The sequence below is a fragment of the Stigmatopora argus genome, chromosome 3 (genome assembly GCF_051989625.1).
Source record: "Stigmatopora argus isolate UIUO_Sarg chromosome 3, RoL_Sarg_1.0, whole genome shotgun sequence".
Lineage (NCBI taxonomy): Eukaryota > Metazoa > Chordata > Actinopteri > Syngnathiformes > Syngnathidae > Stigmatopora > Stigmatopora argus.
This window is the reverse complement of record NC_135389.1, coordinates 6,401,480-6,428,214: the sequence shown is the minus strand read 5'-3', so window position 1 is coordinate 6,428,214 and position 26,735 is coordinate 6,401,480. Positions and strand designations below refer to the sequence as shown.

At 37.6% G+C, this 26,735-nt stretch overlaps 1 protein-coding gene across 1 annotated transcript in view; it reads left to right on the top strand.

Moving 5' to 3' along the window:
* The window catches only part of fa2h (fatty acid 2-hydroxylase), a 31,818-nt gene extending 6,499 nt beyond the window's left edge, over nt 1-25,319 (top strand). The window contains exons 2-7 of the mRNA XM_077596919.1: nt 16,044-16,169; nt 20,022-20,164; nt 21,100-21,200; nt 21,325-21,497; nt 23,409-23,661; nt 24,092-25,319. Coding sequence (XP_077453045.1) covers nt 16,044-16,169; nt 20,022-20,164; nt 21,100-21,200; nt 21,325-21,497; nt 23,409-23,661; nt 24,092-24,165 — 870 coding nt within the window. The 3' untranslated portion in view covers nt 24,166-25,319. The remainder of the gene's footprint in view (nt 1-16,043; nt 16,170-20,021; nt 20,165-21,099; nt 21,201-21,324; nt 21,498-23,408; nt 23,662-24,091) is intronic.
* The last annotated feature ends 1,416 nt before the right edge of the window (nt 25,320-26,735 follow it).

Here is a 26,735-nt window from a genome sequence, read left to right as displayed (position 1 = left end):
TACTTTTTTTTGTTATTGTTTGCTGATACTATTCGGATACATACAGTAGTGTTTGGTACGTTTGTGGGTGAAATTTTGATTTCATTTATAGTTTGTTTTTGGGGGGGATAGAGTTGACCTGGCTATTTTTTTTATAAACTCTTTAGTTCACTGTGTTTTTTAGAAGTACTTGCTTTCTTTTGTTCGTTTTACATTTACTTCTAACTTTTTTTGGTTTGACTGGTTTAAAGCCTAAAGCCAAAATATTATTAATGTTCATAATTCCATGTTTCACTTTGTAGGTCAACTTGACTCCAACTCAATAGAACCATTTTGACATTAATAAAGATAGCAAAAGGTGGAATATCTATGAGCATTTTATAATTTAATGATTTACTAATTAATAATGAAAAGAATATTTCCTAATAAAGTTGTTTATGTCACTCCTCTACTGAGTTCTAGCCACCAGCTCATATCACAATGGTTCATTTCATGACTGTTTATTCTTTCACCTGTAAGCCTTCAGCCTCTCCTTCATCTCCTCCTTTACGTCCTCCATGTCCACCTTCTCTACACCTCCTCGAGCCTCTCCTGCTCTTCCTCCACCAGTTTCTCCTTCTGCATCTCTACTAGTCATCACTTGAAAAAAATATTTTGATGCTTGGCATGAACAGTGTGAGAATTTTGATGACACGCTAATAGAGAAAAACCTCTGCATTGTTGGATTGGATTGGATTGGGTTAACTTTATTCATCCCGTATTTGGGAAATGTCATTGTAACAGTAGCAAGAGGGTGAGAACACAGACACAGGAAAATACATTTTAGACATAAACACCATCTGTTTCATTTTTTTTGGACGTTTCAATAACATAAATAGCACTTGGACACTTTTAGAGATAAATAATTAGTGTAAAGTGACCCAGGTAGATCAAATGTAAAAAACAAAAAGAGGGAGAAAGGTTGATGTTATAGTTGTATTAATGTAGTATGTTCATTTTGTCTTTTATTATTTATGTTTTAGCTGATTAGTTTATGACATGGACTTGGACTTACTGCCAGAATTGTCTGTCATGAACGAATCAGCAAAAACATATGATATTTTGTTAGGTTCATATAGCATACAGGAATTAGAAATCCCACCGGCATCAATCAAATTAGTAGTGTTGGAAAATGTTGTGGTTCTTTTGCAGTATGAAAGCAATACTGCACAGGTGGTAAGGACCGTCCGGCAGCAATGCCCGATAGTTGTGGAGACACATTGAACATGCCAATACTTGTCGCATAGTATGGCTCATCGGTCATAGCAATTTTGTTGAGATTTTTCTTGTTATGCCAAACTTGTACTGAACCATGACCCTAAAACCAAAGTAAGCTAGGTTTCCTTTTGTCCACAGCTCAACTCTGAACTAAAGTACTGATAATCTCATCTCATCTCATTTTCTGAACCACTTTACCCTCCCTAGGGTCGCGGGGGGTGCGGGAGCCTATACCAGCTGACTTCGGGTCTGAGGGGACACCCTAAATTGGTGGCCAGCCAATCGCAGGGCACAAGGAGTCAAACAACCATTGACGTTCACACTCATACCTAGGGGCAATTTAGAGTGTCCAATCAGCCTACCTTGCATGTCTTTGGAATGTGGGAGGAAACCGGAGTACCCAGAGAAAACCCACGCAGGCCTAGGGAGAACATGCAAGCTCCACACAGGTGGACCGACCTGGATTTGAACCCAGGTCCCCCACTGTGAGGTCGACCCGCTAACCACTCAGCCGCCGGGCCGCCTTAAGTACTGACAATATTATCAGTAAGTTTGACAAATATGTAAATAATTTTTCAAAAGATCCCCGTAAGAACCGGGAATGGGCCATGTCAACATACCAAGATCAATGGTGTTGCAAATTGGTTTATTGTATGTTTCTTTATACAATAAACCAATTTAAAATTATGTTGTTTTAGGTATATACTAATTAGGTATGGTGTATGAGCAAGTAAAGAAGTGTAATACATATTTACAAGCAGTCATATCAGTTAAAATTGCAGCGGTTTGTCTTGAAATATGTGTTACCTAATTTATGAGTTTCGTGAACGACAGTCATGAGCTGGGAGTCATGACTGAATAAATACAATCTTGGATTCAAGTGGCTGAAATGCGTTTCCTCCGCCGGGTGTCCTGGCACTCCCTTTTCAGAAGCTTGTTCTTCTGGGGGGTGTCTTTAAGTAAAACTACAGCTCCTCTGCAATGAGAGGAGCTATGTGGCTTGGTTTGAGCATCTTGTTAGGCTGCCTGCCTCCCTGTGAGGCATGCAGAAAATGTCCCCACGGAGGAGGCCATGGGATGACCCAGGACACGAAGGAGAGTCTCGTGTGTTTCCCAGCTGGTCTGATAATGCCTTGGGACTCATTCAGAAAAGCTGGACAAAGTGGCTTGGGAGAAGGAAATATGTGGAGGGTTCTCTATTTAACCTTCAGATTCACGACCTACCACCACTATCCATGCTTTTAATGAAGAGGATAAAAAAATACGTACAATGGATGCGTTTTATGCTGTAAACCTTAAACTATAAGATAACCAATTGATCACTGACACTCCCAATTAAAAAATGGGTAATCAGAGCGAAATTTAAACATGAAATATTTTTCAATACGATGCAGTCAAACACATGTAAAATCACCAATGAAAATCCGAACTAAACATAAATGTGAAAAATCATATTTTGGTATTTTTTCTATACTTCTATTGTATTTCAGTCCTGATAATGATAAACTAAGACTAATGACAATAAAAGCGTTCACTTCAATTCAATTAAATTTGCACCATTGGCCCTACTGTCCACCACTTCTTACACATAGGCAAGTTGGGCGAAGTGTCTTGCCTAAGACATAACGATATTGTGTTCAATTAAATATCGTTTTAATATAATAAGCTATTTATTGTATTCTCTATTTATTCAGTGTTTGACATAACGTTCCAACTTAATTGGTTGATTACTTTTTACTCACATTTGATCGTTAAACACCTTTTTGAAAGCTAAAATACGTAATATTACCTTTTATTTTTACAAGGCCTGAGAACTCCATGTAGACAATCGACTGCATCCTCATAATCCGTGATGTCAGATCCTGAGTTAAATTCCGCTTATATATGTCAATGATTATTTTTCTAGCAAGGAGAAGATAAGTCGCTGAAACTGTGAAATAGGAGCATGAATGGTAGTAATGATAAACTTGTATAGTTCATTTTTAATCTCATGATACAGTGGGGGATGGGACGGGGGTGTCTGTTGACAGTACATAGATAAGGGACTATTGTTATCCATCTGAGTTCAACAATTTTATGGCCAAGGGGAGGAAACTGTCGCTTAATCTGGATGCCCTGCAGTGGATAGTGCCCAACCTACTGCCATAGGTCACCATAGAAAACAGTTCTTAGTGTGGATGGAAGGGGTATGAGGAGATAATGCTCCTGAGCAAGAATTTTAAGCTTCACTTAAGATTTCTTTAATTTTGAAATGGATTCGCCCCCCCCTTTTTTGCACTTAGAATACATTGTCATCGTTTATGGCAGGGGTGGCCAAGTCCGGTCCTCGAAAGCCCCTATCCGGTCTGTTTTCCATATCTCCCTCCACCAACACACCTGAATCAAGTAATCGGGATCGGTATCTAGCTTCTGGACAGCTTGCTCATGAGTTGATCATTTGGTTCAGGCATGGTCGAGGAGCGAGATATGGAAAACAGAATGGATAGGGGCTCTCGAGGACCGGACGTGACCACCCCAGGTTTATGGGATATGGCTTTGATTTCACACAATGAATCAGTGAACATCAGTAAATTGAATCTCGTTGTAAGAAAGACAATTTTCATACACAGTCAGTTACTGCTTTCCTGATCGCCAAAGCCAAATTCCAACACACCCGTGACATGGTTATTTATTTATTTATTTTTCGAATTTATTGAGAAATATTTCAGTATTTTTTATTCCTTGCATTTTGGGACTGAACTTTCCAGTGTGAATGTATTCATGTAACCTGTGGCTGGTTTACAGTCAAAAGGGGGTACTGTTCCAATTAATTGCTCCTAATTGTGTATGTAAATGCTTTCTTTATTGCCTGACACAGCCACTCGCCAATGGCCAATCAGAGCAATGAACTACAAATGCACTGTAAGCGTTCAATTTTGTAAAGAACAAATTCTTAAGTAAAAAACTTGTAAGTCAAGGACTCATTAGCCCTATTTATGGAACCAATGGACCGATGGACCAAAACTAGTTATTGTGGGGAAAGATTGAAATGATGAAAAAATCTCAGTTTTTGATAGTTATTAGTGAGATAGTGATTAGTGAGAAGTTCATCATCATCTGCTGGGAAACTGTAGCCATGCTTCACAGCTATTCCTTCAATTCCATGGAATTTAGCACAAACAAAGGTGTGTCTATGACTTACACAAGGATTAAACAAACAAGCATATCGTCTGCACGGTCACACAGATGCACAATACATGATAGTTGTATTTGTCTTTTACTGTATAAGAAGCAGCATGGGTAAATCCTGCTGAGGACATCCTCATAGTCAAGAAATACAGGGTTGTATCTGTGTGTAGTCTGTGTGTTTTGGCAAGAGCCTGCCTTTTAATGTTTTGTGTTTTTCCTCCAGGTTAGCCAAAGTTTAAAATTGCCCACTGACATTAATAATGAACATTGAACGTGAAAAATAATGAACATGAAAGAACAAAAATATGTAAATACATATAGCTCCAAACAATGTTACATTTTTGTAATGTGTTTTCCACGATTGGATCTGTAATTACTATTGTCCCCTTGACATTCAGAATGTCTCTGCTGCCACTGCATCCAGACAGCGAAGACATTGTGAAACAACTGGAATCCCAAACGACCAGAATCACAAATGAGCAACTGTTTGGATGATTGAACAAATGACATAGTATGAAGAGCACAGCACAAATGCGATTAAAATGTTTTCAGTAAAAAACAAAAGATATTTTGGGGATATGTTACATGGGCATTATATTATATTGTATTTGTTAGATTAATTTAGATATTACAAGTATCAGCAATAAACTCCGCAAAAGACAACATGTAATAAACAAAGTGGAATATATTTACACCGTTAGCGTATGAGGTCAAACATTGATGTGGTCATGATGCGTGTTGTTATATGTTATATGTTAAGTAGATGGAATGTTGGGGGGCAAATGTGTCATGGAATGGAATGCAGACTTTCATCTGCAATTGTGCTTGTCAATGATGCATTTGTCCTTTCCTAGTAAGCATTGACAAAAGGGACTGCTGAGTGTGTGGGATAGTATCCAAGTTTAAGACTTTGCCATCAACAGCCTTACACGGAATGCTAGTTATTGGCCAGTTTAATTCCTTGCACAGGGATTTGAAACATATCTGGATTTAGAGCAGAAGTCCCAGAGATGAAAAAGATGATTCACAGCGGTAACCCCTTAAAAATGTTAGGCGGAAAGGGAAAGAAGACTAGACAACGGAGCATGTCTTCAGCATTTATATTTCCTCCAGTTATATGAAGTGTCTCTGATAAGTCTAAATGGCAGCTCTGAGTTTGCGCCATGGTGATACATTACCTATTGTATTGTTTTCCTTTGCTACTATGGAGACTGGCGACCTGACAATTAGCACTCAGTTGAAGGCCTCAGGTGGCTCAATTTATCACTAGAATTAACACCTGGTAAAGGGAGAGAGGCTAAGAGCTGGTTGCAGTTAAACTTGGGTGGGGGTCTTGCTGTATTGGACATGTTGTTTGTGTGTATGTGTTGTCCTCATAGGAAGATGCCATCACTTCTTTATCCTTTATTACTTCATAATTTTTTTTTTGACTGCTGTAATATACAAGCCATCTTGTTTTTGTTTTTCTCTGGCATAGATTAGGCAGTCTTCACAAAAAAAGGTCCTACATGACATTTCATTTTTGTAATTCTTGCTTTAAAATGTACAACGGATTTACTGACAAACTAAATTTCTTTTTCGTTATTATTTGAGTATTTTCCACTATGGCCTGCTGTCTTCATTTTTAATACCGCGTATCCTGTTAAGTTTCCGTGCTGCTGGAGCCCATCCCACCTGATTTCTGGACAAAGACAGACTACACCCTGAACTAGATGCCAGTCAGTCACACAGCACGTAGGATAGACAAAGACAATCATTTACGCTCACATCCACACAAAAACTGATTGGGCTGCATAGCCATGCTGCCTGCCATAAAGTCATGCAACTGTAGCACTTTTACACCACTGATCATCATGTTCTATCTTCCTTTTTATTGAATTATCAAAGGGCACCTTAGGTTAAATGACTGTACAATAAAACTCAGCTTGAAGCCATCATATAGAGATGGCTGAGTTGTTAGTGCCTGTGTTGTAACTTGACACTTTGCTCTTAAATTGGCTGGCTACAGACAGCCTCTGATTCTTTTGCGTCTACACATGCAAACACATGCAATGCAGGCTTGAAATCTGGAATACTGGTCATTCAGGTCAGATTGGTTCATTCAGGTATGTGACACGAGAGCTCGTGTTATCTTCCTCTCACGTGCAAACGATGTTCTTTGTCAGGAGTTTGGTTAACTGACACAATACTGATGTTTACACCGAATCCAGACAGCAACACCTTTACACAACCACATAAATTGATTGTGATAATATTATATATAAAATATATATATAAAATTTGTATTAAACTGGATATATTTAGAGAGTTTAAAAAAATACAAATATCCACTCATTTGGATATTGAAGCCTGGGAAATGTTTCCAAAACAGTGAAGATCTGAGCCTGTTTGCAAGTTTAACACCAGTCAATCAGCATTTGGGATTAAGGAAGGTAATTATTTTCAATTCTTGCTTGATGTACGTACAACAGCAGTTGCTCAAGAGTCTCGGTTGCTGAATTATATGCGTCATAATGCACCACACATTCTCAATTCTACTCGAGTGCTGGCAAGCCAACTCACCCTGTTTTAATATAAACCCACACAGATGTATCTCATGCAGAATGTGGTTCCATAATGTCTTGCTGAAGTAAGCAGAGATTTCCCTGAAAAGGACATTGTTTCGATGGCAACACGTGTTGCTCGGAAGGCTTTATGCACCTTTCAGCATTAATGGTTCCTGCTTTCACATTTGTTCAAGTTAGATTGGCTTTAACACATGCAAAATATTTCACAAAGGGCCACAGTGAACGTAGGTTTTAGTTCCAATCCATTAAGAGGATACCTTTTTACCAATCAGGTATCTTTGTAGTGCAATCAGTGAATTGGAGTCAGTTGCTTCCTGTTGCAGTAGAAACATCATTGGTTAAACTTTCTGTGCTGGATCGGTTGGAACAAAAACCCTTCCACACCACCATAATTGGCACCATTTCAACTTTGCACACAAAATGTCCTTTTTGGCTCGGAGGACATAACCACCATTGTATTTCCAAAATTTATTTGAAATGGCGACTCCTCAGACAAACATCTACACTTTATGTCATTTCATCTTACATGAAATTAGACCCAAAGAAGTGAGCGGGGGCGGCCCGGCTATGTGAGTGGTTAGGGCGTTGGCCTCACAGTGGGGGACATGGGTTCAAATCCAAGTTGGTGCACCTGTGTGGAGTTTGCATGTTCTCCCCATGCCTGTGTGGGTTTTGCCCGGGGACTCTGGTTTCCTCCCATATTCCAAAAACATGCATGGTAGGCTGATTGGACACTCTAAATTGCCCCTAGGTGTGAGTCTGAGCGTGAATGGTTGTTTGTCTCCTTGTGGCCTGCTATTGGCTGGTCTCTGATTCAGGGTGTCCGCTGCCTCTGGCCCGGACTCCACTGGGATAGGCTCTAGCACCCCCCACAACCCCAATGAGGATAAAGCGGTTCAGAAAATGCGATGAGATGAGAAGTGAGAGGTACCATTTGTATGGTGTTCATGCTAGAATTTTCACACTCATTCGTGGCTACTATATTTATTAACTGTGTCAACTAGTATCACGAAGTGTTCCTGAGACACTGTGGCAATATCCTTTGCTCAATGATTTCCATTTACTAGGGATGTAATGATAAACTAACATTAACATAGACTAGAGGAATGCTCCAAACCCTGAAAAACTAACTAGACAGAGTCATTCTAAGCTAATCACTACTATGTGTACGTGTGGTGTAAGAGCATAAATGTTAAATGTGTGCAAAATTACTTCAACACTTTTGATTATATTATGGCTCGTAGATGGTGAAATGTCAAAATTAAATAATGGAAGGATAAAATATTCTTCAAATTGTAGGACTTTTGTGCTCATGTATGCTTGTTAATTGGTAAGAGCTATTTTCTTTTTTATACGGCCTTATTCTTTTTATAAGGAATTATTTTAAATGACGTCAGAACATGGTTTCTTCTCTCTTATTTTGGCATGTTTAAATGCATGTGTAAACTGACACTAACTGAGCCTTTTAAAATCGGTGATTGGTAAAAAAAAAAATCTTGTTATATCTCGAAGTTTATAAATGTGATGACAATCAGATATTTGGGAATTTGAGCAAAAACAATGTAATGCAAAAGAATACTTATGTGGGCCGCACAAAATGAAGGTACAGACGTTACCCTAGGCCAGGGGTGTCAGACTCGGGTTGGTTCGCGGGCCGCTTTAATGTCAACTTGATTTCACGTGGGCCGGACCATTTAAGATATAATATTTAGATTTTTTTTTTAATAAATGGATTAAAAGCCCTGAATATTCAGTTTTTTATAAATCTAAAACAAGTTTATTTTAGCTTTTTTAAATAGATTTTTAGATTTTACAAAATGATTTTTGAACTAAAAACAGAAAAAATTGATTAAAAAAATTACAATAATTGATTTAAAAGGGGGAAAATCGGGAAATTTAATATACATCTATACTCTTCATTTTAATTTGATCCTAAAACAGAAAGTCTGCACTCATGATTTACTTTCCCGGGCCACACAAAATGATGCGGCGGGCCAAATTTGGCCCCAGGGCCGCCACTTTGACACACATGCCCTAAGCATTGACTGTAAGGTGTTTTTGAGCATTCCTGAAGTCAATTTTCAGCCAAATTCAATGTTCTCTGACAGCGCTGTCTCACTCCCATGTTAACACGTGACATTTCTAAAAACCAGGGCGTGCTTATGTTTGACATTCATTGTTGTTGTGTATGTGCTATTGAATAGCAGAGACATTGCTCTCATAATTACTGTGTTACATGTCATGGGAGTTTTCTTATGTGTGATAGCAGCACCAAGCAAAACTTATCATTCTTTTTCAATTCATGACTCATTATCATTGCAGTGTTTCAAGCCAATGCTCTTTTGACTGACTAAGAGCATTTGAACATTTTCATATAGAAATAATTAATCCAACATTATACATTATACATTGATATCAGGTAAAAAAATAAATAAATAGATAAATACTAAATAAATGAAAGCAGGAGCCTGTTTTTTGGGGTGTTCCAGAATTACAGTATTTATGACATTGGACATATTTCTTAGTTTAATTACTAACGAGGGATTGAATTACATATCGTTTTGACTGCTACATAGCTAATAAAATTTTGAACAATTTAATCAATTTTGCTTTTTAATTACACCCATAGTTTCCGCACAGTAAGAAACCTATTTTTTAATAAGCCAACTGGTAGTGCAGTTTGGATGGGGATAAAACTGCCTAATAAAGTGCAGAAGTAAATTTGCCCAATTATTTCAAATATACTGTATTTTTAGATATGTTTAACTTTATCTATGGAATTTTAAAAGAACCAAACACATTTAGTTTCACGCTAGTGCTGCCGCTTTGCTAGAGTTATCTTTTTACCCTACCAGGCTTAAAAAAAACTTTTGCACATACGTAGAGAATCACTTGAAGTTAAACATTTTATGCCGTTTGACAGTTAAAATAAAACAGTATTCAAAGCACCACAATTGATCTGTGGTTGTACTGTGGAGGCAGATGTTTTTCCAACCTAAATCATGGAATGGATAAAACAATAAATGGTAGTCTTTTTTTATTTTGGCCCACTTACTGCTTGCTATGCTGGTAAATTGAATCCGACGTTATAATAAATAAACACTGAATAACATTTTGTTTTTAAAAATACAATTCAAATTTGACATTTAATAGATAACACTAATAATATTTTAGGTTAAAGAGCTTCTATATACTTTTATTGTGTATTCAACAATACATTAATTAAACATTTACCAATGCTGTCAATTTAAAGCTGCTGTTTTGTTTTAGGTGATGGTCTATCAACCTGTAGTCAAATACGTTGTGCTATAGTTGTAATGTAATTTTCGGTACTAAAATGGTGCTGGTTTGAATATTTCAAATCAGTATTTGATCTATTGTTTAATTTTCTTTTACCCCTTAATAAATTCATGCATCAAAAATCCCTACGCCTCTGCCCTCAATGGCTAAACTGCAGTGTCAGTGTTGTGATGGTACGAGGCTCCATCGCCACACTCTTCTAACTAGCTCCATTGTTTCCTTTTTCATTCTTTCATATCAGTACTCCTTCTCCTTAGACAGAAACCAGTGTTGTTTCTGCCTTGAACCCCCTGCATAGGTCGCTCTCATTAACCTTGTTCTCGTCAGTAACAATATCATCCAAGATTATTCAGTCAGTGATTCTTTTTAACTGAAACAAATGTATTTTGTGACGTAAGCCGTCCTGCTTTATTAATTTCTAAGTCATTTATTAACCAAGCTTGACACATACACATACAAAGCACACACTCAGGAATGAAGTCAAGGTTAAAAAATCCGAAAGAAACATTGTACCTTTTGATAGCTAAGAACTAAGACTTTGCATGACGTGTATATTATCATGGTTGGTGTCATTTTGAATATGACAATGGGCATATGTGTCTTTTTTTTTGCTACATAATTTAAAAGTGTGGACAAGCACTCCTTGAATGCCAACAATTCTTTACTCAACTCCCCCCCATCTGTTTGCCCAGTGACTAATACTTGGCTGCAAAACTCAGCTGGATAGACACTTTCACTAGAATATTGTTTAAAGCAACCTTTTAAAATTGTTTTATTAATTGATATAACCTCTTGATAGATTTTAAATTGGATTGGATTGGATAACTTTATTCATCCCGTATTCGGGAAATTTCATTGTGGCAGTAGCAAGAGGGTGATTAGACAGAACAACAAAGCAAAAGCACAAAGTACAAAGCAAATCAAAGTAATTGGGATCATTGAGAATCACCAAATCAAATCATTAAGACAGAAAAGCAGCAAAAACAAAACGAGCAAGAGTGGACGGAGCTACCGTCGCCGGCTTCCACTTGAACGGCACCATCTTGGTTGCGGTAGCTAAAACGGATAGACTCAAAAAGACGTAAAGTTGGACAAAAACCGGAACCACACACAGGAAGTCTTCCACAAGATGGGGGACTTCTGCAGACTGGGACCGAGGTAGAGACTATGCAGAGTCACTCTTCCAAGCTGATCCGCACAGTTCCTCAGTAGTCTGGAGCTGAAGACAACAGTAGCAGAGTAGAGCCCCTCGGCTCCATTGCTGGCAAGCGCCGACAGCTCTTCTATCTTATCCCATGATGGAATGGTTGGTCAGTAGCGTTGCCTCTTCTCCCGGCACTTTTGTCCATCTCCAAATCTCCGGCGGCACCGAGGTGTTGCTCTTTTCTGCTGCGTATTGTAACAGCTAGTCCCATGTGTGTGACATTGTAGGCATGGCTGAATGGTTCCAAAAAAGAAGTAGCCAAAAGAAGCCAGGCTCACAGAACAAAGAAAGTTGTTGTAAGTAAAAAGTATAAAGTACAAAGTAAAGTAAAGAGGAATGTATTAAGAAATATTAAAATGTAATTTAAAAAAAGATAGAAGGGCTGTAAAACACGAAAAACATAAGAATATACAGAGCTACTGTCACTGGCTTCTGCGTGATGGCGCCATCTTGGGAAGAAAAAAAATCTGATCTCAGAAGCAATAGGAGGAATATATAAACAAACCCCAATGTACAATTGCTGAAATACATTAAATTTTAGTGGTGCATTTTAAAATATTACCGTATTTACTCACATATAAGCCGCATTTGTCGGACAATAAAATGATGTCTGAATCGAGGGTACGGTATATGTGCATAAAAAGATGACATGCAAGAAACAGCAAGGTGACCAAGACAAAACACCATAACACCATAACACCATGGCACCATGACGCAAGACAATGCGGCCGATACGGTCATTTATTTCAAAAGAAAAGATAAACAGATAAAACGCTAAACAAAATGTATTTTTACATCTATGAATGAATTTCAAGAAAAAATGTTTTTTTGCATAAAATGTGAAAAAACTCACTTGTGCCTGTCACTGCTCGCCAAGGGGCATCGCTATCTTACCTAGAGGCGCCACCATCTTACCTAGGCCGCCACTTCTTACCTAGTTAAACGTGCTCTCACTGGCCAGATGCGAGTAGCGTTGATTTCGAAATAAAACAAAATTTCACTTTGATTGTTTTTTGTTTTATTTCTTGGTCGAAAGAGTTTGCAGTAGTATGAACTATCGAAAGAATTGAGATATTTTGACATCAGAAGCAATTTGGCCGCCACAACATTTTGGTAAGAAAATTGTAATTTTCTGTCATTAAAAAACATAAAGTTCTCATCAAGATAGACTTATTTCTTTTTTTCAAATTGAATAATTTGATATTTTGCATTTACAAAGACAGACCTATTAACTTCCTTATGATATTGACCCTAATAATGTGCTTTTGATTCATACAGTATCTCAGAAATACCACGTGCGATGATTTTTCTTAAGATTTTCCCTTCAAAGTAACACATTTGTACTCCCTATTAAATGAATGAATATGGGGTGAATTTGTGAATCAGGAGGTGGCTTGTACATGAGAAAATTTAAAATTCAACAATTTTAAGGCAGTTTAATGGAATGGCTAGCATGTCTGTGTCACAGTTCTAAGATCTATGCCTTGATGAGGGGAGTTGATCCCCTGGTGGATTTTTTTACAGGTACTTCGGTTTCTTTCCACATCCCAAAAACATGACAGCAACAAATTGTCATCATCAGTAACCAACCATGTTAGATTAGTGGCTGTTCTGCTTATCAATCGTGATCCTACCATCTGTGGTCAACCAGCCGGTTCATACCGACAGGGTGGTGAATTGTACCATTTTACAAAGCAGAGGAAAAACAAAAACAATTGTCGGAGGGATCTTAGTTATCAGTTGTATTTTCGTCAGGCAGGATTTTTTATGCAGATAAATGACGACCTTTGCTAGTGTATTTCAAATGTAAAATATTCACATCACTTTACCACGTTTAATTTCAGTGTTGGCAAAGCACCCATTTTATAGTGTAACAAATCAGTTTGCCTGTGTACTGGACATGGTCTGTTTTTTTATTAAACTGCTTTTTCCGATTTCTATGAATGCCTCATTCAAAGCAAGGCAACCAGAAAGGAAGTTGTGCAAAAGGGAAATTAAAGTGAAAATGTGTTGTGGCCCTTCGTGCTGGTGGTTAGATGTTTTGGCACGAACTAACTCTTGGTTTCAAACAATGAGTTGGTTTGAAAGTTTTGACATGAAGGAATGCCGTTTGTATTGATATTGTGGGGATTTTCTTAAACCACAGAAAGGCATGCTTATCAAGCATTATGCAGACATGAACAGAAGCAATTCAGTCAAGTTGGAGTTTGGGCATATAGCACTCCAATAAATCAAACCAGTCATTAGATAAGTAAGATAAAAAACAAAGAGCAGATCATAATGAATAAAAAATATATATCTCTTTTTATTCAAGTGGAAACATGAAGTAGATAAATTAGCAATGATTCTATTATTCTGAACATTACCCACATACCATATTCCTTTGATCTAATATATAATTAGTAAAAATATATAATTGCACACATGATACAGTAGATTCAAATAATTTACCTCCACCCAGAAAACTGAATCACATTGTCAGTGCATTATACTTGCTCTTAAACACACAAACACACACAGACACACACACACACACACACACACACACTTTTTAACACTAGTGTTTTACTTGAAACATGCAACAGACAGCAAATAAGGTTCCTCAAAAAGGGCACTGGACATTTTGATAATTTTCATTAATTAATTTTGTTCAGTAATGTTTTATTCATTCATTCTCTGAACCGCTTATCCTGACAAAGGTCTCGTAAAAATGCTGCTACTAAAACTACCGACATTTTATTTAGTGGATGATGAAATCAAATAATACACAGATTTTTGTAAACTGTTGGAAATGCATTTAGTTGTATTTGAATCCAAAACTGTAGAAAAAAAAATACTTTTCAAAAACCCCAAAAACCTGATCTATCAGTGTCATTTTTGGATTTTTTTTTGCCTTCTCCAGAATAGTATGTCATTTTAATAAAAATGTACTTTTTTCTTCCATCTGCTTCTTCTGTACTTAATCTGAGCTTCAAGGAAGTTTTAGCTTGTTTTTCATATATTGTGTGCTACCTGCAATAGCGCAACAGGAAATGGAAAGTCAGAAGTACCGCACCGCAACAACCCTTGTTCGGAAACCCCCCACAAATCCGATTCTGTGAAAATCATTGAGATCAGAACACATGGGGAAAATATTAAAAATATTCATTAATTTTATTCCTGCCTGAATGCCCAGCTTTTGTGTATGTTGACACCTGTCATATGAACACTTGACTATCACAAGCCACCTTCTGGTGACTCTTCCGTGTATTTACGTGCCTGTTGTATGGGGGTCAAGGACAAAAGACTGGAAAGCAGTATAGAAACGATGAGAATATACACAAGTAGCACAGGTTTAAGCAGTGTTGTGATCACAATTTTGTTCATCCAGCAGCCAGGCTTTAAGATGATTGGCAAAGAGATTCCATGTCTGTATTGTGCTGCAATCCCTCATGATTGTATATATCATCACCGGATTTTAGTAAACTGTGATCCTTCACCACTTCACGGCTTCAGTACATTGTGATTTTTTATATTAAGTTTTTAAAAAAAGTTCAAATAAAAAATTCAAAATTCACGCTGAAACGCCCAAGCGGAAGACAGGGGATAATAAAATGGCGGAAGTCAGGGTTCCGCTTCTTCTTCAGGCGCTGAATTGGATGGCACTCAGCGCTGAAGAAGAAGACATATTTTACCAAAGAAGAATGATATTTTAAAAAGCGAGAAGGGTGACATCTTGCCCTCTCCTGTTTTGTTGCGAGTGAATTTCCTGTCGTGCACATCACCTGTGGAGAAAGACCACACCTATTCCAGCTTTGTTTAGATTTTGAGTTGCCGTTGAAAATGGCTCCTAAGCGTCCTGAAATCCAATGGGCCCAAGAAACAACATGAAAAGACATGACAGCGACCGAAAAAGTGACGTTGCTAGATCTGCTAAAGTCGTAGCACGCCATTGCGGCATGAATTAATCTATCATGTGTTTAAACAAGAAAGAAGAAGCGAACATTCAGAAAACGGCCACAATATCCTTTTCCAAGGACACTAATTAAGTGGTAACCACTATGAATAAAAAAATGAAACAACAATATGAGGGATTTGCGCCTTAGATACTACTACAGTACTTAAAGTATTTTCATTTTTTATTTATTAATTATATTTAGATATTAATCCATCACAGAATTTTCATATGCTTATAATTGCAATATTTAATAAATACACTTCTTGGTAATTGTACTTGTGTACTTGTATTTTTGCATACGTACGAAAACATGTAGTATGGTATGTAGTAATAGGGGTGATTTTAGTTTGCGCTTTTTCGATTATTGCGGCCATGTCTGGTCTACATTATCCGCGATATTCGAGGGATTACTGTACATAATACAAGAGAGTGAAGAGTGAAAACAGGATTGGTGGACAGTATTCACCGGCATCATAATTCACAGATGAGAATATGAATTGTCACTGCGTCCTTTGACCATACTCTTTGCCATCACTCGATGCAGAAGATGTATTTTTGGCTGCATTTGACATATGAATTTCTTTTTTCTTTTTGTTAATCATTCTCGGCTATTTGTCTTTATTTTTTTCAGAATCTGAGAGAAAGGAGGAACACCAGTGAACAGACAAAAGAAAAGACAGAAAATGGTGTAGCAACAGAGAAATTTGACCACCAAAAGGCTCCATACAATCTCTGCAGCTCTGTGGACCTTGAAAATGTATGAAAACTACTTTTTGTTTATGATTATTTATTATTTATATTATATGGAATATATGTATATGTATATATATATACATATATATATACTATATATATATATATATATATATATATATATATATATATATATATATATATATATATATATATATATATATATATATATATATATATATATATAGACTTGACCCTATGGAAAGCTTTTATAATAATTAGACAGAAACGTAGTCATAATCTTCTGTTGAAACATAAACTAACTACAACGTCCAACTGAAAGAATGAAAGGCAGTGGATTGAATGAAGTTGTATAAAGTAAGTGGCTAGTGATTGAATGTGCTTAAGTTGACAACGGGTAAATGGTCATCAGGTCACTCACCCTGTCTTTTTCCCTTTTGTACTCTTTGGAGTTTGTGAGAATGTTTCTCTTTACCTCAGTGTTTCCCAACATTCATTAAGCCAAGACAAATATTACTTGACATAAAAAAGGAACAGACCACCTGATGGTGTAGGGCAGGGGTGTTTTTTTTCCAACTGATCCAGCACAGACACTTTGACCAATGAGATTTCTGCAGAAAACAAGAAGCACCTGACTGCAATCCACTGATTGCACTTGTAGGACCCCAGATTGGTGAAAAGGTGTCCTATTGATGGGTTGGAATGAAAAGCCGCACCCACTGTGGCCCTTTGGGAACTAGTTTGGACACTCCTGGTGTAGGGTGCGGGCAGACGTAGGCTCGATTCCCACTGGTGGCAGTATGATTGTGTGTGCAAATGGTCACCTGTCTCACTCTCTGTGCCTTACAACTTATTGGCTAGGATCCGTGTTACGGAAGGTGAATGAAAAAAAGGAATAATCTTAAGGCACGTTAACAAACCAAAATATCAAGTGTTGTATATTTTGGACTTTACAAGTTTATCATAGTTTGGCCAAAGTTGTGATTTAAACTCCGCAGCAACTTATATGTGGAATTATTGAAGGCACAAAAAAGACAAAGGTGGGTTTTATATTGTGGGACTCTCAAGGCAGTGATGGACAATTTGTGCTTTAATATTCTAAGCAAATAGTAAGCTTACATTCACTTCCACAAGTAATAGCTGGTCACTAACGCAAATGTCATCCACAGTCAGTTTCTCCATTTATCTCTTCTCTTATTTTCCTCTTATTTTTCTTTCTTACCGCTATTTTTTTATTTTTCTTCTTTATGCTGCTGCTCTTTTTATCTTTATTTTTGCTCTGGCCTAGGGAGTTAAGTTCAGCATTCGCTTTGAAGATATATAGCGCCATCTAGCGTTGTGAATGAGTATGATGTCTATACCCCGAAAATAAGACGACCCCCAATTTTTCAGTCTTATTGCAATGCAAAATACATCTTATATTCGGGGCAATACGGTATATTAAAGGATGATTTCCAAGGCTACGTTCTTCTTTTGGCAGTCTATCCATGTAGCTAACGCAGATGATATTCTTAAACTTAAGTTTATCCCTGATATTGTACCTGCTAAATCACTGAAACTAAATGATTAGTTTTATGTAACCAATTTGACTCTTACATTATCCGGGATGACCAATATTTACGGACTTAATCCCTTTATCAAGGTTTTTTTTGTTGCAATACCTCCTGGTGCAGTATACATGAACAGGGGCACATCCAATAAAATATATACCATATTTTCCAAATTAAATTAAGTCGAACCTGCCAAAGATTACACAATGAAGTGGAAGAAAGAAAAGATAAGCCAGATTTTGGGAAGGGCAACTTTAATCAGAATCCAAGAACAAACGTAAGTTAAAGTAACAATAATAAAATACAGAAGAAAAGGGCAAAACAGGCATCTATTAACGTAACTGTTTTTCGAGATAACTCTAGCTTAAAAAACAGGCTGTCAGTGGTGAGAGACAAAAAAAACATATAAAAGATGCACTTTATTAGTCGCAGGCCCAACCAAACTACGAAACAAGTGCGATTTATAGTCCGGAAAATACTATACATTTAAAAAATATATATAACAAGCAAATTATGACCCTCTTATTTTGTATCATTGTTTCATCAACAATTATCAAATTAATAGTTGGCGGTGTCTTTTTAAAATAAAATTAGCTTTTTATTTCATGCAGACTTTATACTTTATACTCTTCAAACCTGGCTTTTTGATTTTGTCTTGTGATATTGTCAATATTAGACATGAGAACCACCAAAGTTATCTTTGTTCTACTGAACAAAAACATAGGGCGGGCATTTCTGTTCATTTCAGGATAAATATTTACTAGTGGTATCTGAAATAGTTGGGAGTACATATAGTCATACTGTGGGACAATGGGCAATGCTTCATATTAAAAGTATTTCCTTTCTTTCCTAAATAAAGCACTGAATTGAAATATAGAAAAGACTATTTTTAAAGGAAATTCTTTGAAAATGTGCAGCTTTTCAGATGGTTTTGTTAGATGTTGCAACGTTATTTCATTGACAGCCAAATTCTTTTTATACAACATTCCCGCTTCATGCTCATTTAGCACGTGAGTGAGTTAATTGACTACTAACCTTCCAAAAGCCTAATAATAAACATCCTACCTCCACTCTTACAAAAGCAGCCGTTCAACTCTTGTAAACCACTCACATTTCCTGCGTGACGTAAAGAAAACCAGTTTGTCAGGTTATTAAACATGCATATTTGGCACTAGCTTAAACTACCTTACTTTTATTCTGAGATATGCAGGTTGATCTATTATTGTGACGTTTTTATCCATGGATTTGGATTTTAAAATTTTTATATTTTGTATTTTCCGCACTATGAGGCCAAACTAAAAGACGTGAATTTTCTCAAAAGCCATCAGTGCGCCTTGTATATGGATCGATATTGGTTAATCATTGTAGAAAATTGTCTTTAGCACAGCTCCATCTAGTTGATGTATAACACAGCCCCTGACCACTACTACTAATACTACTACTACTACTACTACAACTCCATCTAGTGGATAAATAACGTGCCCCCTAATAATACTACTACAGCTTCATCTAGTGCAGTGGTTCCCAAACTATCTTACCTGACGCCCCCCTTCTTGCTTCCAGTAGATCCGCCCCCCCCCCCCCCCACTTCCTCTTTTGCTCATGTGAACTTATTTTATTTTATTGCATTTATTTCTTAGCATTGTTCAGGAAAACAGATCTCTGTTAATAGAAAACGGGTTGGACCGTTGGAGTGACTGCTATAATCATATTTTGCATGTATTTAATGGCAGATATTTGTTCTTTGATTTTATTATTCTTATAATCTATTTAAAAAAAAATTAGCAGATGACTTCACGCCCCCCTTGAATTCTCTCCCAGTTTGGGAACCACTGATCTAGTGGATGTATAACACAATCTCCTATTACTACTACTACAGCTCCATCAAGTGGTTGTATAACACGCCCCTATTACTACTACAGTGGTACCTCGAGATACGAACTTAATCCGTTCCGGAACTGAGCTCGTATGACGAGATTCTCGTAACTCGAGCGGACGTTTTCCATTGAAATGAATGGAAAACAAATTAATTCGTTCCAGCCCTTTCCCAATCAGTCTTCAGTAGTGGGAGTGTGTCCACCTGTTACTCAATACGCTAAAATGAAACAACAGTCGGCGTTGCAGAAGAGCGATTAAATTTTGCTGAATTATCTGACGTCTCCGCATGTAACAATTGGCTGAATAACAAATCTGAATAAAATTGTTAGTTGCCAGGGGCAAGTCAAAACCAGTTTCAACGCCCTCTTGTCACATCACAAACACAGGAGGAACCCTCTGCTAATATTTTGGTTCTACCTGCTGGTGGGCAAAATGAAATAATTCCCTCTTGTCTTTGTTCCCGTCAGGATTTGGTGGACTGGAGGAAGCCCCTGGCGTGGCAGGTGGGCCATTTAGGAGAAAAATACGATGCATGGGTTCATCAGCCAGTCGACAAGCCTATCCGACTGTTTGGGAACCCTTTGCTTGAGGCAGGCACCAAAACCTCCTGGTGAGATTCTTTTATAATAAGAATTCTTAACTGCTGGATGGATAAACAGGAGCTAAATTAGTGTTTAACTCCACAGGTGGATTAAGGTCATTCCACAATTGGGGGACATTTATTCTTCAAATCTTGTGGAAAAATATATTCATATTCATTAACACTACACAGATGAAGGGTTAATTAGCTCAGTGGACAGTGGCATCCAACCGTGACCCCATTAGGGATAAAGCAGTTCAGAAAATGAATGAATGTTCATGTTAATGTCATTAACATGAACATGTTCATTAATATGTATTGTCCCTTTACTACATAAATCAAACTTAAACTCAATGACAAAATGACAAAAAAAGTGTCAGGGTTAATGATACTTTTGATATTATCAATTTAAAGGTTTTATATTATACTGTAAATGCAATTATCAAATCCTCATTCCCCTTGGCAACCAGCCAAATGATAATATTCTCCATTACTATAACTGGTGATATGGAGTACATTTACATAATTTTTGGTTTCATTGTAATTTTACAGCTAAAATACTAGGCTCAGAATTTCACCTTGAATTTAATTTACATAATTTATGAGCTACTACTAGTACATTGTGAAAAGTTGAACAAAAAATTGCTTTCCCCCCCTCCTTAATACATTTCCAGGATATCGGACACAGAAACTGCATGTTTTATTATTTCGTATGCAGATTAGTTCAAATTTGAAAAGTGAGACATAATTTCTTTTATTTGTGAAATGACCCTTAAAAGGCTCGATTGTTTCCCTCACCATTAAAGAATCTAATCTTTAAACTGACCTTGCTCAGGGTGTCTCCGGATCCTCATTCCCCCTATAATGTGATTGAGAATGTTAACATTCAGAACTCAATCGTGTTGCTTTTTGTGACGCGCAGTGACAACTTTTAACGTATCATGGCACTTTCTTTCTGATCACAGGTATTGGGTGCCAGTGGTGTGGCTTCCTCTTGTGTTTTATTTTAGTTGGTCTTGCTACAGCACCCTGGCAAGGGGCACCACTAGAATAGCGATCACCTCAGGTAATTAATTTACAGCAGTGCATTCACCATTCACAAATGCCACAAACAAATATTAGCATAATATCCTATTTCATACTGCCCTCCTCCATTCTTTTTTTTTTGGTGTGTTTGTGTGTTTCCATAGATTTCTCTTTCATGCTCCATAAGTACAGTTTCCCACTGTTCTTCATGATGGGCTGGTTCTTGTGGTCCTTCATCGAGTACTGCATCCATCGCTTTGTCTTTCACATGAAACCGCCAGCTCATAACTACTACCTCATCACGCTACACTTTCTTCTCCATGGACAGCATCACAAGGTATAAACAAACTAAAGCATCAAAACTCTTTGAAATCTGGGCATAAATTTGCGATATCATAATATTTCGCCAAGGATCACAATCTCACAATACGATTTATGAATTACTACGTACTGGTGTGTAGGGAACAAATGGGACAATAAATTAGAAGAATTATTTCAACGTAGACATGGACATTTTGATGGGAATATTTCTATTCATTATATTTTATTGGTGAGATCGGGGAGCAGGTAGAGGAGAACTTAGAGAAGTGGAGGTCTTCTCTAGAAAAGAGATAAATAAAGGTGAGAAAGAGTAAAATAGAATACAAGAGTAATGAAGTTACAAGGAGTAAATTGAAAGAAACTAAAGGACTTCAGGTACACAGAGTCAACAGTGCGAGCTTATTGAAAATATGGAACAGAGGTGAAGAACCGTGTGCAGGCGGGTAGGAACAGCTGAATGAAAGTACAGTGGTACCTCGACATACGATCTTAATCCGTTCCGGGACTGAGTTCGTATGTCGAGCTTCTCGTAACTCGAGCGAACGTTTCCCATTGAAATGAACTAAAAACAAATTAATTCATTCCAACCCTCTGAAAAAAACACCAAAAACAGGATATTTGATTGTAAAAACATTTTTATTTGTTCTAATTCGCCATATATTGACAAAGTAATAAATAACGTGTGGTTTAATAGTACTGAAATGTGTTTAATATAACTAAAATTGGGCGGATTTCGCAGAGGTTACAGAGAGGGACAGAAAGAGAAGGAGGGAGTCTTTTTCCACGATAACGCACTCATAACAGAACAAACAAATTTAAATTAACTTGGATTAGTATATACAAACACTCAAACAAATGTTTAATGTAACTTTACACAAAACTGAATTCTAATTTAGTTTTAATCTTTTTTACCTTTGTAACGGGTTGACTCCACCCGCACGTTCAGCCGGAGTCTTCAAAACGAACGCATCAAGAGTTGTTTGTTTTTGCCTTCCCTTAAAAATATTTCAAAAATAACACGCACAAATGTCATCACAATACGATAACGCGCGACCACTTGCCAGCTTGTCAGGGTGCCTCTTTTCTACAAAATCCGAAAACTCTTGCCACGTCGTTGTAACCTTCCTGGGTGATAATCAAGGCAAATGTCTTGATAAATTTCACCGCGGCTTTCGAATTGGAACTATCTTTTATCCACAATAAAAGAAGCCTCTCCATCTCATCATGAATGTCACTGCGCCGGCGGGAAATTATAGTTAGTCCTTTGGAAGGCCTCTTCTCCTTAATTGCATCCTTCTGCTTAAGGATGGTGGATATGGTTGACGTATTCCTCTCGTATTGCCGAGCAAGCTCGGTGACATGTACACCACTCTCATATTTTCAATTATTTCGCGCCTAATGTTGATTGTCAACGATCGCCTTTTCTTTGCAAAACTCTGCCGATCCATTGTTGTTTACTTTATATGTAAATGTAGTATGCATTGACCAACGTGGGGAAAAAACCCGGGGGGAAATGCAAAGCTCCGCCCCGTGCTCGTAGATATATTTTACACACGAAAGAGATGCGGCAAGACAGTGCCATGGCCACCTGGCTTGGTCGCATCTCAAAATTTTGATCGTATCTAGGGCGAATTATTCGATCGAAATTTTCATCGTATCTCAAGCATCTCGTAGGTAGAGCTGATTGTTGGTCGAGGTACCACTGTATCAGGTTTACCAGACTTTGATGGTTTGGAAAAGTCCAGAGGAAAGATGGGGACTATAATGGCAGAAGAATGATGATATTGGAACTGCCAGGGATCAGGGCTTAGAGGTCTACCTAGGAGAAGATACATGGATGTAGTGAGTGACAACATCAAAGTGGCTAGTGTAGGGGAGGATGTAGTAGTAATCTACATCTTTAATCATGTACTATCTGTCTCTCTAGTCTCCATTCGACGGCTCCCGGCTTGTCTTCCCACCCGGGTTGGCCTCTTTTGTGGTCGGGACTTTCTATGCCATCCTCAATAGTCTGCTGCCGGAAATGGTCAGCATGTCCATGTTCGTCGGAGGGCTGTGCGGCTATGTGGTGTACGATATGATCCACTATTACCTTCACTATGGGGCACCGAAAAAAGGATCCTACATGTACAGCTTGAAAGCCTACCACGTAAAACACCACTTTGAGCACCAGAGAGCAGGTGAGAGTCACAAACCTTGACAATCACTGGCTTCTGCTTTCGCTTTTACTCATTCTCCAATTGCCTAAAATATGGACTGCGGGCTCCCTCTAGCGACACTGCCCAAAATTACTGTCTGGTTAGAGTTGACTACTTTTAAGTTCAATGCAACAATATGTCATCTTTAAAATTACTAGTTCAATTTTCACGGGTAATACATTTATGTCGAATCATTTGAATTTTTTTTTCATTTGCTCTACTTTCATATACGCTACAATTACTGTCTTAAATTTAAGTATTAACATTTTCAGTGACATTTAGAACATTTTTTAGAACAATTTTGATTTAAGCATGATCGTAGCATTTAGGGAGTTAAGTGAGAATTTTTTTGGGTGATACTTGCTATGAGAAGTTTGAGAACCACTTTTCTAATCCAATTGTCTGTTTCTAGGTTTTGGAATCAGCACAGCATTTTGGGACCACCCTTTTAACACGGTCATTCCTGATGAGAAATTTGAATCTTGAGGGTCTTCTACTGACCCAAAGTACTGATCAAGCGCCCTCCTGTCATGTCTGCAAAAAAAATCTGACCCACAGTTCAGCCAAGATGGATTTTTAGATCTATTACCTATGCAACTAATATATCCACATTATTTCAGCCTGCATCCTCACTGCTGCCATTCTTTCTATTTCCATGTCTTTTGGTGTATGCTTTCCCTAGCTGTTGTACAACCAAATCTCACGCCATTGCTGTGCCTTTAACCACAATGACCTCCCCTGTCAGATGACCTGATTTTAACTTGTGTAGAACACTGTTAGAGGCATCTAGGAGGTCATTGAAAAACAATTCAAACACACGTTTACTCTGACACATCTAATGCGGAAGCAGACTGTGATATACAAATTATAAATAAGCACAACAACAAGACTCACTCACATTTACTTCTAATCTGCCCCATAAAATGATGCTTTGGCTGCCCCAGAGCAAGAAAGAGGAGTTAGGAAGTGTCAGAAAGTTTGTGAATGTGAAATCCAGGCAGTGAAAGGCAGGGTGAAGAGAAACAAAAGTAGATGTTACCTGGGGTTCTCCCAATTTTGAGTTACTGGAAGAAGGTTTGTCCATACGATTGGCTACATGTAAGATTCTTTACTTAAGTACAAAGTATATTGCTAATGTCGGCGCTCCCTTTTGGAAACATAAATGGAGATGCACTGTATTTTTGTAAGTTTATTCAAGCCCCTCCACTTACTTTGTTATTTTACTGATACTAATGCTATTTTAATGTAAGAAAAATTGATGTTTTTGTAAGATTCTCTGTACAGCAGATCTTTCAATAGCTCCAGCTTCACATCATCGCAAAGAAAGGCAGTTGTCCAAAATTTTTAGAACTCAATTGATGATGTCAACGTTCGTGCCAGAGCAAGAGTGATGTGAGGGAATGAGGTCAGCTTGTCAGGCTTCCTGCTGTGGGGGTTTGGGGTTTTTAGTCTTTTTTTTTAGATTTTGAATTTGGTCTTTTGTCAACAAACTGCATTCAGCGACTACATGACTTCACAGCTCCCAGGAGGAGCCATCTCACTGGGTAACAGGAAGTCTTGATAGCTGGCGGAGCCTCATACGTCTCTTTTGGTCACCACTGATAACCACCGCAGAACAATCCATTGAAACGTAATCAGTTTTTTTTCTCCATTTCTTATTTTTTGAAAGGATCCTTCAAGAAAGTCCATTGGTTCAAAGAATGACTCACATATATGTAGTGTATGCATAAAATGGAAAATAACTTAGGCTTGAACCTCATGTTCATACCATCTTTGCTTTTAAAGATAAAAAAAAAATCAATTATTGTTGGTTAATAACTTTTGTAATACAAAACCTTTTCACTGCATCAATAAATATCTGTAATAATGAGTGTGTCACGCAAGGTTGATAATGTCTATTTTGTAACATCATTTCTCCATATGACAAATCAGTACTGTACTAAAAATGTTATATTACTAATATCCAATGCAAGAAGAAACCATTGATATGAATTTCCATCACAAATATTACTCTGTAAACCATTTTGAACAGTGATGATGATGATGAGTGTACTGATGGATGCTATGCTAATGCGATGCCCACCTGTGGCAATAAAGTACCTATACATCTTTATTTAATCAACATGAGAATATCTGGTCAGGTTGATTTTGGCAGAATAGTAGCCTAAATATTTAGAAAATTATGCTAAACATTCATATTGTCACACATTTGTTACACATTCAAATGTATTTGTAAATATCTACACTTGAGAAGTTACTATTTTCTATTGATATATTAATTGTTCATTCATTCATTCACAAGCATCGCAGAGGGTGCTGGAGCCCATCCCAGCTAACTTTGGCCAACCAGGTGTTCACGTTTTGTTGGAATTTTGGTGGAGTGTGTATGTGTGCGTGTGTTTTCACCGCCTCTCGTAGCCAGCTGCGATTAAAAAGCCTGAGTTTTGCACCAGCAATTTAGCCACCTTTTTTTCCTGCATCCTGAGTTCAACTTTGATGCAGCCAATTTTAAACATGACACCAGGCTGGGTACACTCTGAATTGGTGGCCAGACAATCGGAGGCACTAGGAGGTGTACAACCATTCACACTCCCACTCATACCTAGGGGCAATTTAGAATGCTCAACCAGTTTATCATCCTGCATGTTTTGCTATGTGGGAGGAAACTGGACTACCTGGAGAAAACCCACGCAGGCATGTGGAGAACGTGCAAACTCCACACAGTGAGGACTGACCTGGGATTCAACCCTCGACCCCAGGACCGTGAGGCTGACGTGCTCAGCGTGCCGCCATCCATCTACTGTACGTATATTCTATTATTCTATCAAAGGTCTGATGTAAGGAACAAAGTATCTTTAATTCATGCATATTTAGATCTCTTCTCATTTTCTGTACCGCTTCAGTTCTTTAATCTATCAGAAATCCAAAACAAACAATATACGTTAAATTAATAGTAAAATAGGGAACTGACAAAATAGATATATGAAAATATAATAATATGTAATAATAAATTGCATACCCGATAAAACAATGAAAAAATTGTGACTTCGATTCCA